We start from the raw sequence: 12,306 nt of genomic DNA on the forward strand, positions 1-12,306 counted from the left end.
GATCCCCCAGGGCCCAGGTCTGAGTCCAAGCCCTGCAGCCAGCAGACATGGGCTCAGTGGTATGTACCCCCCACCCCATGCCTGGATCAGTGCACAAGACAGACCTGCCACCTACTAGCTGGGGGTCTCAAGCCAGGGGCTGAACATCCTGAGCTGTACTCTCCTGGTACGGAATAATGATACTCACCTTTCCGGGTTGTTTTAGAGATTAAATGACACAGTGTGCAAAGCTCCTAGCTGTAGCCTGGCAAGCACTGCTTAGGGTGAGCCACTCTGATTATTGTCCCCACCCAACTTCAAAGCTATAGCAGGGGCAGAGCGCAGGGTGTCAATGCTATGTTGACAGCCCCTCCACCATGACTGAATGGATTAATCCCTGAGACCCCTGTGTGCTTTCAATTGAGGACAAGCATTTAGAGATGCCCTCTTTGGCATGGCCCACTGGACCCAGCCCCGCCCCCATTCTGAGCACAGACGTGTATTCACACATGTGCACGCACACACGTGCACACATGCATCCCTTCCCTGGGAGAACCAAAGTCCATGGCCCAGGCAATGCCCTCACCTGGTCATGGCATGCTGCCCAAGAAGAAATAACCAACTCATATACGATACCAGGCCTTGGAAGTGAGGGCAAAGGCTTTTCCTCCCTCTCCTCCCTGTCCCCACCCATGCCCGGCCCTGACTCACCAGGCTGGTCCCCACCCAGTCTGGGTCAGGCCGCCCACCCCGCACCCCTGCCCCTGGACACGGAGTGGTGTGACTCACTGCCTGCTGTGGGGGGTGAACCTGAGCTTCATTTGTACCTTTATTTCTTGCCTGCCTGCCTGTCTCCTGCCCCAGGCTGTGAAATCCTGTCTCACTCATCTCTACAGCCCACAAGCCTGGCCAGGCCCAAATTTAGAGCATCCCGTCAGAATCCATTTACGCAAGCATTCACACACAGAAGCCCACCAGGACAGGCCTGGGTTTTAACTTGAACAGCTGGGTGCTTAGCCTCACGCACACTCACAAACACACACACACATCCTATCACAGAAAGCTGCGCTTATAGCCCGGCCTGCCTCTCTCAACACCCCTCTCCAACTGCCCCACCCCCTGCCTCTCTTCTCCCAAGCTGTCTCTCCAAGGCCCTGCCCACCCTACACAGACCCCCCTTGGGCACAACCTCTGAGTGATGGAATCAGGGACCACCCTTCTCTCCTCCCTGCTCCGGGCAGCAGGGAAGAGCTCTCCAGTCTGCTCAGACACCTGCGCCATCCCAGGCGTGGACAGCAAGAACAGCCACGTGTCATGGTCTTTAAAATAGTTAAAACAACACACCTCAAAGGGGGAGGGGTTGCGATAATTAGGCTAGAAGCCACTCAGAGGGAGCCGGGAGCTCTGCAGCAGCACCCTCACCTCCCAGTCAACCTGCCCAAGCCAAGCCCGCCAGTGGCCCACCGGCTCCTCCTGCTGGCCAGCAGCTGACCCTGGAGTGGCCACTCTGCACCCACTGCTCCTCCCAGGGCTGCAAACTCACAAGACCCACAACACACACACACACACACACACACACCCTTCTCTGCCCCAGGACATCTATGCTGACTTATTTCTCCAATAATAGGGATGAGCCACCCTGAGACTTGCACAGACCCTCTTGTGGCCAAGGAGGCGAGCTCCACCTGCAGCCAGGCTCAGGGTGGGGGAAGCGAGTGTGGGGGCGGGTGATATAGGACCAGAGTCTGGGTTAAGGACAAGATAAGGCCAAGCTGGGGCAGGGTGGGGGGCAGTGTGAGTCAGGACATAGTTCGACATGGTACCAGGTGAGGGTCAGTGTGGGGCTGGGCGCATGCCCAGACAAGTGGAGAGCTGGCGTTCGTGGTCCATGCAGGGCCAGCTTTGGGAAGTCAGTTCCTACCCAAGCTCCTGAGGATCAGTCTCCAGGTCTCACATCCCATCCAAGCTCAGAAGGGTCCAGGATGGTTCTTTATTGCCCTGAATCCAGGGCCCTGGTCATGACCTGTGTCAGCTGCCCCCCACTGCACACACCCCCACACCCAGATACTGGGGTGGCCCCTACAGGTCCTGTACACACGGACAGGCACATCCAGTTCCCACATGGATACACAGTGCACACACCCACGTGTCCCGAAACATGAACACAGGGTGCAGTGTGCAGAGAGCTGCACCCTTCCAGACCACAGGAGTCTCCTCAGGATAATTATTTATTATTCATAGTCATCAGCATCTTCATTAATTATTCATATGATCCTTAATTATTATCCTTAACAATAAGAGCAGTAAATAGCAGAAAAGTCCTTGAGGTGCCTAAGGCCCAGGGCCGGGTGCCTCCGGGGAGTTAGACCAGCTAATGCCCCCAGGGCAGTGGGGGGACCACAGACCCCCGTCCACTGCCCGGCCCTGCCCCTGCCCCTCCCACTGGGGCCCAGGGGACGGCAAGAGGAGATGGTCCCAAGGGCTGAGGGAGGAGCTGTGCCACTGCATTCCTCTCCACTTCCACTGCCAGGGCCTCCTGGAGCCGGCCCTCAGAGGGGAGGGGCCCAGGCAGCGCCCTGAACCCTGGGTGAGCCACGTGTCCACACTGGCTGCCCCACTAACTGCCTGGGTCTGAGCCGTGTCTGTGCAGGGGCTGGGAGGTGAGGGCCCCCAGCTGGCCCGGCAGGGAAAGGCGTCGAGTGGGGCCGTCTTGGGGAAGTTCCGGGAGCTCCTCGCACACCATGAACTGGGAAACCTGCAAAGAACACGGAGCATTAGCGGGCAAGGAGCCCATGAAGGAATGGAAAGGACAGAGAGGAGGGACAGAGGACAGAGTGTCAGAAGACAGACGGGAAGAATCTGGTGACAGAGATGCACATCCCATCAGAGGGTGGACAGAAAGACAGAGAGGGGGATCAGGTGGACAGAGGAGGGTCTAGGACAGAGAGAAGGGCTTGAGGGGACCAAAAGAAGGGTCAAGGCAAACAGACCAGGACAAGGGATGCAACGGGGAGACGCTGAGGTTGGAAGTAGAGAAATGAGCTCCTGGTGGAAAAGTGCCAACGGGGGTGTGGAGAGCAGCTGGGGAGTTTCTACCTAACTCAGAGGGCCTTGCCCAAGGCCCAGGGCAAATTCGGGGTCGTAGCCTCTTCCTTCCTCAGGGAACATGGCAGTTGACTCCAAACCCAACCGGGAATAAGGGAGCCCCAAATTGGGACAGAAGCTGGGACAGAAAGAGAAACAAGGTTCCTTCCTCCAATCCAGAAAGAACTCAGGGACCTAGAAACAGAGGCAGGCTGGCGGCCAGGGCCTCTGCAGGCCAGGGAGAGTGCCAGGGCCGGGCGGGAGGGGGTTTGTGTGTGCTGACGAGTTCGCTGGTGAGATCTCTGCGGGGGAGGCTGTGAAGGGAGACTGGCACATTTGCTGACGTGGGCCCTGGTGTCTGCAAACAGGAGCAGGCAGCATATGGGAGGGGAGCGGATGCCAGGGGACGGGGGGAAGGGAGCGGATCCGAGGCCGCCTCTTGCGGTAGCAGGAAGACTCCCCTTCTCCAGACCCTGAGGACCGGGTAGGGGGTCCCAGACACAGCCGTGCTTCAGAAGGCTGGGAAGAGGCATGTTCGCTCAGGACAAAGGGCAGCTGAGGCCCTATCTCCAGAGCAAGATGAGAAAACTGCAGGCCCCGAAAGTCCTACCCTCTGAGCTGGGCCTTGGAAGCTGGGGAAATGTCAGAGCCAAGGAGAGGACCTAGCCCTGTGGGAGCACAGGATAGTCAGACTTGGGGAGGCGTCAGCCACTGCAAGGACCTGGAATCCTATCCCAGGGCGCGCACCCCCACCGCCACAGCACAGGTGCAATCTCATTCTCCTCGCAGGGGGCCCGTGATCCTCAAAGACCACACAGACCCATGACACAGGCCTAATGAGTTGATCTGCCATTCGAGAGATCTGACAGGAGCGGCCACAGCTCAAGTCTGCTGACTTTGACCCGCCTGGCTGTTTGGGGGCTTTGGCTGACCCAACTCTCCTCCTTCCCCCTGTGCCTCATCCAGGTGGACATCTGGGAGGAGGACAGGACACAGTGGGAGGAGGCTGGGGCACAGGGCACAGGGGTACAAAGCCACACAAAAAGGCAGCCAAACAGGTCAGGTGGGGGGCGGGGACATAGATTGGGGCAGCAAATGAAGGGCCAAGGACATCATGAGGGGCCCTGGGGAACTTACCTGAGAAAGTGAGTCCAGGGTGAGGGTAGGGATGGGGCTGACGGGCAGCAGAGGGGAGGTGGAGGTGGGGCCAGGACCTGGCGTGGTCACAGCACTGTAGGCGGGCGGGACCAGAGTCATCTGCCTCTGTAGCAGCTGCAGGACGGTGGCCATGTCTGCACTCAGCCGGGTCTCCAGCCTGGGGCCGAGGAGGTGGGGAGAGGGCACACGCATGGGCCATGTAGGGGGAAGGTGCTCAGGAAGCAGATATTCCATCTATGGCTCTGGGACCATCCCACAGAAGGGTCGGCTGGTCAACTTCAGGCTCACGCTTCATTCTGTGGGTGGCTGCCCCTAGCTCAGCCCCAAATGAAGGGAGAGGGTCCAACTGCCCAACACACGGTCAGGCCCAGAGTGGACATTCCTCCCTATACCTTAAGAAACTTCCAGAAACCCACACCCACAAACATCATCATGCACGTGCCCAGGTTTTAAATCCCCACTCACACACACACACACACGTGTGTATACACATGCACGCAAAGCACTGCGGCTGAGCTGGGGCTGGGCCTTACCTGTTGAGCTGCCTTTGAAGAGCATCCAGCCTGCTCTCCACATCACCCCGGGGCCGGCGACCCGGGCTGGAAAGAGGGATGTTGAGGAGGCTGGGGGTGGGGGCAGGGCAGCGAGGCAGCTCCTGGTACTGGCGGCCCCGACTGTCCCCCCAGAAGCTGAAGATGTTGGACACTCCCGAGAAGGCGCCTGGAGCCGGAGAGTTGGGATGACGCCTGGGGTGAAGGCCATGCACCTGCCCACCACCCACTGTGGCCCTCCTGGCCAGCCTGGCCCCCCATACCTGACAGTGGGTTACAAGTGTCACTGCTCTTCTCACAGTCCTCGGTCAGGGGCTCCCCACCCGGCAGGTCTCCGGGGGGCCTGGGGCTGGAGAAGGGCACCAGGCGGAGGGGGCTGGAACTGTGGCCTGGCCCCTCATCCTCACTGCTCTCGGGGCTGGAGGGGCCACTGGACGGGCTCTCCCCCCATGGCCCCCCCGGGCGGCCCCGGCTATTCGGCCCTGCCCCCGCCCGGCCCGGCCCCAAGGCCGACACCTCCCCTGGCTGTTCCACGTCTGTGGGAAACAGAGAACAGGCCTCTAAGAGGAGAGCAGTCGGGGGAGAGGAGGGAAGGAAGGGGGGTTGGGGGGAGCACAAGCAGGCCTGGGAAAGGATTGTGGCAGGATGCTTGATTTGTTCCCAGTTAGTTCTTCTGTTATCTTCCCTCCCAGCTCTCAACCAGACCAAGAACTCCCTGGGAGCGGGAGCAGAAGAGGGTCGACACTGCTGGGGCCTCAGATCCGTTGCTGGCCCTCACCCCCTCCTTTGTCCTACCTCTTCTCCCCTCATCCAATCAAAACAGTACCCTATAAGGTGACCCCAGCCCTATAAGGACCAAAGGAGGCTCGGCCTGCCCTTGCCCTAGAGGGGTTGGAGGTGGCTGCCTGGAGGAGGTGACGGCTGGCAACACTTGAAAGGACAGACAGCACTTGGCCAGCTGAAGGTGAGGAGTGGGGGCCACCAAAGGGAGGGGCCTGACCCTCCCCTCCCCGCTCCTCCCCGGCCTCACCCTTGTCCGTACGCCTGCGGAAAGACAGCTTGCGCTTGCGTTGCCGGTTGAAGCCACCATCCAGGTCAGTGCTACCCGGAGAACCGGGGATCATGTTGGTCTGGAACCAAGAACAGTGTTAGCCCTTCTGTACTCAACAGCCCTGCCAAAAGCAGGCCCAAGACCACCCCTGTCCCACCCTAATCAACACAGAAAAGGGTGGGGTGGACTGGGAGCTCCCACTGTGGGGAACACTCTCTCCACAAGGTGACCTCTGTTCTGGACAAAGGCTGAGGCTGGGAAAGTGACCATATGGACTGTCACAACCCAATCTGGTTAGTATGCCATTTGACAGAGAGGAAAACTGAGGCCCAGAGACAAGAAGCAACACACAGGGCCACACAGCGAAGAGGCGGCCAAGTGGTCAGGAGCAAAAGCCAGGTCTCCTCCCAAAGCCCACACAGGGTGGCCCACTCACATCTCGCAGGTTGAAAGTGATCTCCAGGCTGGACCAGAAGTGGTCAGAGAACTCAGGGTACATGTCCAGTACCTCAAGCAGGTCATCCCGATGGATCTTATGCAGGTCACAGTAGGTGAGGGCCCGCACGTCCCCGTTGGACTTGCCAGGCCGTGCATACAGGTTCAGAGGCTCTCCAAAGATGTCATTCTTTCCTGGAGGCCACAGGAGAGGAGGGAGAGCTCAGCTCCTGTGGGGAGGGCACCAGAGGCAGCCGGCACCCTCCTTCCTTTAAACGGCCTCTCCTCTTGGCTACCCGCAGCGGGCCCAGCCCCACCCCACCGCACCCCACCCCAGCGCACACAGACAGGGGAGCGCCAGCAGCGGCGTCCCCCTTAACTCCCAACAGGCAGGATGTGTACAGCATCACCCTAAGGGGTAGAGGGCCAAGACCTTGGACCTTTGTGCTTCCCGGCAATTGGCACCGAGTTCTAACTCCATTCCACCCCCAAAGTCGACGGCGCAAACACCCTCCTGCTCCAACTGCTGACCTGTATAAGGAGTGCTTTTCCAACTACAGACCACAATGGCTTAGTGAATCAAGATTGATATTTGTTTGGGTTTTGTACCAAAAGAAAACAGAACTGTTCAGCTTCACATACCACAGAACAGAAAATACCAGAATGTGTCACATGTAGTAAGGCCAAGTATTATGCAGTGAAACTTTGGCTTTAGTTGTGGGCTTTTTTTGAGGTGGGGGGGGAAGTGAATGCATGCTTGTACTGAACAGAGAAAAATCTCAAAGTTCCTACCAGGGGCCATGGCCAAGAGTTTGAAGCACAGGCCAAGGAAGAGACCAGAGAGGGCAGGAGTTCCCAGTGCCCTGGCCCACCAGCCCAAGGACAAGCGGGGTCAAAAGCAGGGGTAGGAGGGGAAGGACAGGACCACCCTGGCTCTGGGGACCACAAGGCGTCCCGCATGAGGCTCCAGGACCTTAATATGCTCCCCTTAATAAAACCAAATGTACAGTCTCCGAGTAGCATCTCTCCCCCTTGGAGAATGTGGCTTTGGTCCCACTTTAAGGAAGCAGGGTGTGCTGCTGCCTGTAAGGGGATCTGTAAGGGAAGGAGAACCTGGGGGAGCCCCTGAGTCCAGCAGCCCCACCCTATTAGGAGCCTCTGTCTGCTGCCCACCTCAGAGGGCCTGAGCTTGGGTTCTGGCAGGCAGTCCCAGGTTCACACCACCTAGCAACTGCAGCCTCTGAGGCCTGTGACCTCTCCAAGGCCAGCGGGGGGCATTCCAGCCTAGCCCCCTTCCCAGCTGTACCCAGGATGGCCACTACGACGTCGCCCCGTAGGATCTCGATGGAGCCCCGGGAGATGAAGTAGAGGGCGGTGAGCAGGTCCCCAGCGTGCACCAGCGTGTCCCCTGGCGGCGCGTGTGTGGTCTTGAACTTCATGGCCAGAGCCCGCAGGCAGCCCTTGGTGGCCCCACGGAAGGGCTTGCAGTGCTGCAGCAGCGAGCGGTTCAGGTGCAGGCAGATGTCAGCCTGGAGGCACTCGGGGAACCCCTTTAGCACCTGCGGAAGGCCAGGGCCAGCTCAGCACCCCCTCCCCACACCCCCACAGCTCCGCCAGCCCAGCCTGAACCTCAGGAGCCTGTCCCGGGACCCTCAGCCCACCATCCCATCCCTTGTCATGGGAAAGCCTTATCCCTCCCAGATTGTTTCCTTCCCAATCCAGACCAGGTGAGCTGCCTGCGACTGGCCAGACCCAAGTCCCGGAGAGTCCTGGGAGACACGTCCCGGGCCCCAGTGTCATGGGCAGGGCCCAGGCTCTCATCCCCACTCCATGGCTTCTTCCCGTGCAACCCCGGGAACACCAGCTCACTTCTCCAGGCCTTCTTTGTAACGTGTGGAGACTGATAACTACCGGGGACCTCTGTAAGGGTTCAATGCAATGGCCCACACGGAAGGACCCAGTGCCTGCCCAAAGCGAGAACTCCGCCTGTGAATGCACTCATTTCCCTCTCTGGGCTCCCGTCTCTTCCTGGGTGAGATGGGGCAGTACTACCTCGGGGTCCTCTTTAGCACTCAGGGAGATCCTCTAAACCAGCGAGCGCCACCCCAGTTTGGGAAACACTCACCCAGCTGAGCGGAGCCCCCACCACCCTGCAGCCAGCCCTCCCCGCCCCCCCCCCCACTCCTGGGGCCTCACCGCATTCATGTCGATGCCGTTGGTGTAGGACCAGGCGTGCTGGAAGTACTCCTCGAGGCGCTGCCGCAGTGGGTTGGGGATCTGGTGGAAGCGGATGAACTCCCGCACCCGCAGCATCTGCGTGTGGTAGCGGGCCGTGCCCGAGTACAGCCGCTGGATGATGGCCGACACATTGCCAAAGATGCTGGCATACATGAGGGCTGGGGGTGGGCGGGTGAGGGGGGCTGTCAGCGTCCGCCGGGTGCCTGCCCACCCACGGGGACCCTCTGCTCAGCCCCGGTACCATGCCAACAACACGCACAGTCATGGGTGCACACAAGCCAGTCACAGTGCAAACACACACACACAATGCATAAGGACAAATGCACAAACACACACCAGCCCTTCAGCAATTCCTTCCTGCCCGGCCTTGGCCTTCTGCTCTGGTATCCCGGCCCTCAAACTTTAGTGCCCCAAATCACACCACAACGGTGGACCTTGGAGTCTCTAACGCCAGGCGCCTTCCATGGGCCCCCTGAGCATCCTCGCTTTCCTCCAACTTGTGTCTCTCTGGAAACCATCACTGGGTTCTTCCCAGACCCTGGGCCGACGCTTTTCCCATCCCTCCACTCCCGGGGCCTACTCACAGCCGATGAGCATGACGCAGATGGAGAAGATCTTCTCAGAGTTGGTGTTGGGGGAGACGTTACCAAAGCCCACGCTGGTGAGGCTACTGAAGGTGAAGTAGAGAGCCGTGACGTACTTGTCCTTGATGGAGGGGCCACCCAGGCCACTGCTGTTGTAGGGCTTGCCAATCTGGTCGCCTAGGTTGTGCAGCCAGCCGATGCGTGAGTCCATGTGGGGCTGCTCCATGTTGCCGATGGCGTACCAGATGCAGGCCAGCCAGTGCGCGATGAGCGCGAACGTGCACATGAGCAGAAAGAGCACGGCCGCCCCGTACTCCGAGTAGCGGTCCAGCTTCCGCGCCACGCGCACCAGCCGCAGCAGCCGCGCCGTCTTCAGCAGCCCGATCAGCTGGGGGGAGAGGGCACGGGAGGCACTCGGTGTGGGGGCAAGGGGGAGGTGGGGCCATGAGGGCTGGGGGCCACTGCAGTCCTGGGAGGGGCATCTGAGGTGACAGTCCCCCAGGACTTCCTCCCAGACCCTCCTCCGGTTAACTGAAGCCACCTCTGATGAAGGGCCGACCCGGCGCTGGGCCCGGTGCAGATGTTTCATGGAGCTCGGTGCTCGCTTTGTGACTGAGGAGTCCCCACAGTGGAAGGGAGGAAGGGGATGCTCAGACGGGTGCACCACCCTGAGCTGTGCAGCCCCAACTCCCTCTGGCATATGGGGGGGGGGCACTTTTATGTGAATGAGAAAATGGTTGGCCCATTTGGGTGGACAGGTTAGGAAAGGCTCCCCCACGGACCCCTGCAACCCGGTGAGAAGCCTGGCAGGGAGTGGAGGCAGGAGCATGGGTTAGCCGGGGCGACCTCTGAGCCTCTGCAGCCCCATTCTCACTCCACCGCCCATCCCCACGACGCACCCCCCATCTGCTGCCCTGCCTCACCCTCTCCTCTCCCGGGCCCCTGCCAACCACACCTCCTCGGAGCCAGAGCCAAAGATGAGCAGGTCGAAAGGGATGGCGGCCACCATGTCGATGAGGAACCAGCCCTTGAAGTAGTGGACAGCGATGCGGCCGGGGTGGCTGACCACCTCCTCGTTGGCATTGACATAGGTGGTGCGGAAGTTAATGAGGATGTCCACGATGAACATGATGTCCACGATGAGGTCCACCACGGCCAGTGGCTGGCAGGCATAGCCACAGTCAGGGGCCAGGGGGCCCTCCTCCGTCTCCTTGAGCAGGAAGGCAGCTGAGTAGGGAGTGAAGACGGCTGTGTAGATGACCAGCAGCAGGATGAGCCAGTCCCAGACGGCCTTGAAGGGGCTGTAGTGCAGGATGGTCCCGCGGTGGATGCGCGGCGCCTGCAGCTTGTACTCCGGCAGCACGTCCGCACCCAGGGACAGAACCTGGGCAGGTGGGGAAGTTGCAAGTGAGGAGGGGATCGCCCAGTGGGAGGGGGCACAGAGAGGACAGGCCATGGGACCTCAGGGGTAGGAGCCAGGGGACATCTCTGCTAGGGCCTCCAGAGAAAGGCCAAGCAGGGTTAAGGGAGAGGCCAGAATGCCTCTTTCACTCAGAATGCCCACCCCTCAGCCAAGTGGCCATAGCAATTGACCACCCCCAGACCTGGCGACAACAGTTCCCAGAATGCCATGCAGCACAGGCACTCCTGGCTCTAGAGCTGAGCCAGCAAACTATGGAGCCAGCAGTCCTGACAATTTCCAGTATACCCAAATTCAGGGGAGTCTGAAGTAACACCCAGAAATACCACTCCCTACAAGCAATGCAGATGCAGACCCATGAACTATAATAATGCCCACCATGCAATCTTGCCCAGACCCCGCAACAGCATACCTGCTCCATATACAATCAGAAAATGTTCCCAGGACTGAAGCTTCCTGCTAGGCATTAACTTAGGAGCCACAGTCTCCACGCATATCACGGTGGCCCAGGGACTAAGGGTCTCAAGGCTCCTTCATGCCACTGGCTCAAAGATCCCAGCCATTTTGTCTCAGGCCCCTTAACCTCCCAGGGGAGGAAAGACAGATGCTCACAGACCCCTGATCTCCTGGTTCCATCTCTACCCAGACCCAGGGCAGCCCCCACCCCTTACAAAGGGATGCAAGAGGACATAAGCCAGTCTAGAGAAGACAGTCCTGCGTGTACACAAAGGGGTATGCACACAGGCAAACACTCAGGAGTGAGACACACACAGCCCTGCACAGGCTCACAATTCAGAGACCAGGTGCAAGCACTGCCCATCACCACAGTAGACGGACAGAACAGGCCCACCACCCAGACTACGTGGCAGTGTCCACGTCACTCTTCCTTCCCAAGTCAAACTAGGAAGAGCCGCTTTCTGACCCCCTGTGGCCTCCCCACTGCCTCTCAAAAACCTTTCCTAGACACCTAACTCAACCCAAGAAACCCCCCTTCCCCAAGCTCTCCCAGCCTGCCCTTGCTATCCTGTGGTGGCCTAACTCACAACCTCAGCTAGTCCCTTAAGAGCCAAAGCTGCTGGCACTGCTCCCAGCAGGACTGACTGCAAGGCTCCCCAGATTCTTGCCTCCTGGGCTAGAGGGGAGCACGGTGGGAAGAACACTAAAGGCTCCCATTATTGTTCAAGCCGGGGATCCCCAGAACCCACCTTTATCAGATATGTCCAGAGAACACCTCTTTAAAGGAAATAACTGGAAGTGAAGTCATGGTTAGGGGTGACACAGGAGTTCCAAGGGCACCAGTCAAGTTGTGGGAGTAGCTGGGAACTGATGCAAGAGAGGGAAAGGTATGGAAAGGCTCATGGCTCCCTCTTCTACCTGCCTTCAGCACAAGTTGTTCCTTAAGGTATGGAGGTTTCGATAGGGAATTAACAACAACAACAACAACAAAAAAAAACTTGCCAGGGCCTCAGCAGACAAGGAGGTTAGAAAACGATAATTGCCCCTGGAGTGGGACTCCTCCCACGTCTGAGAAGCTGGGCCCCGCAGGGGTGGGACCACCTGAAAGCAGTGACCCTTTGCCCTCAAGTTTGCTCTGACATGGCCAGGACTGTTCCAATGCACAAACGCATCACATGATGCAAGATAGACCCCAATGCCAGGCCCAGCTCGGCAACCCCCACCTGACCATAATGGCCTGAGGCCAGGTCTTCAACCACTCCTGACTTGTTTCCTCCTAGAGTAGAACTTATTGAAGCCAAACCCTGGTTCCTTGCCCTTGGATGGAGAGAATCCCACTTCTCCTGCCCC

At 59.2% G+C, this 12,306-nt stretch overlaps 1 protein-coding gene across 2 annotated transcripts in view; it reads right to left on the bottom strand.

Annotated features, from left to right (window-relative positions):
- Positions 1-2,483: 2,483 nt before the first annotated feature.
- The window catches only part of KCNH2 (potassium voltage-gated channel subfamily H member 2), a 33,838-nt gene continuing 24,015 nt past the window's right edge, over positions 2,484-12,306 (bottom strand). For both annotated transcript variants that reach the window (XM_077149640.1, XM_077149650.1), the window contains 10 exons: positions 10,036-10,464; positions 9,081-9,468; positions 8,455-8,654; positions 7,565-7,817; positions 6,260-6,453; positions 5,803-5,902; positions 5,036-5,308; positions 4,755-4,941; positions 4,201-4,378; positions 2,484-2,734 (listed from right to left, as the gene is read on the bottom strand). In XM_077149640.1, coding sequence (XP_077005755.1) covers positions 2,597-2,734; positions 4,201-4,378; positions 4,755-4,941; positions 5,036-5,308; positions 5,803-5,902; positions 6,260-6,453; positions 7,565-7,817; positions 8,455-8,654; positions 9,081-9,468; positions 10,036-10,464 — 2,340 coding nt within the window. In that variant the 3' untranslated portion in view covers positions 2,484-2,596. The remainder of the gene's footprint in view (positions 2,735-4,200; positions 4,379-4,754; positions 4,942-5,035; positions 5,309-5,802; positions 5,903-6,259; positions 6,454-7,564; positions 7,818-8,454; positions 8,655-9,080; positions 9,469-10,035; positions 10,465-12,306) is intronic.

Source organism: Tamandua tetradactyla, chromosome 1 (genome assembly GCF_023851605.1).
Source record: "Tamandua tetradactyla isolate mTamTet1 chromosome 1, mTamTet1.pri, whole genome shotgun sequence".
Lineage (NCBI taxonomy): Eukaryota > Metazoa > Chordata > Mammalia > Pilosa > Myrmecophagidae > Tamandua > Tamandua tetradactyla.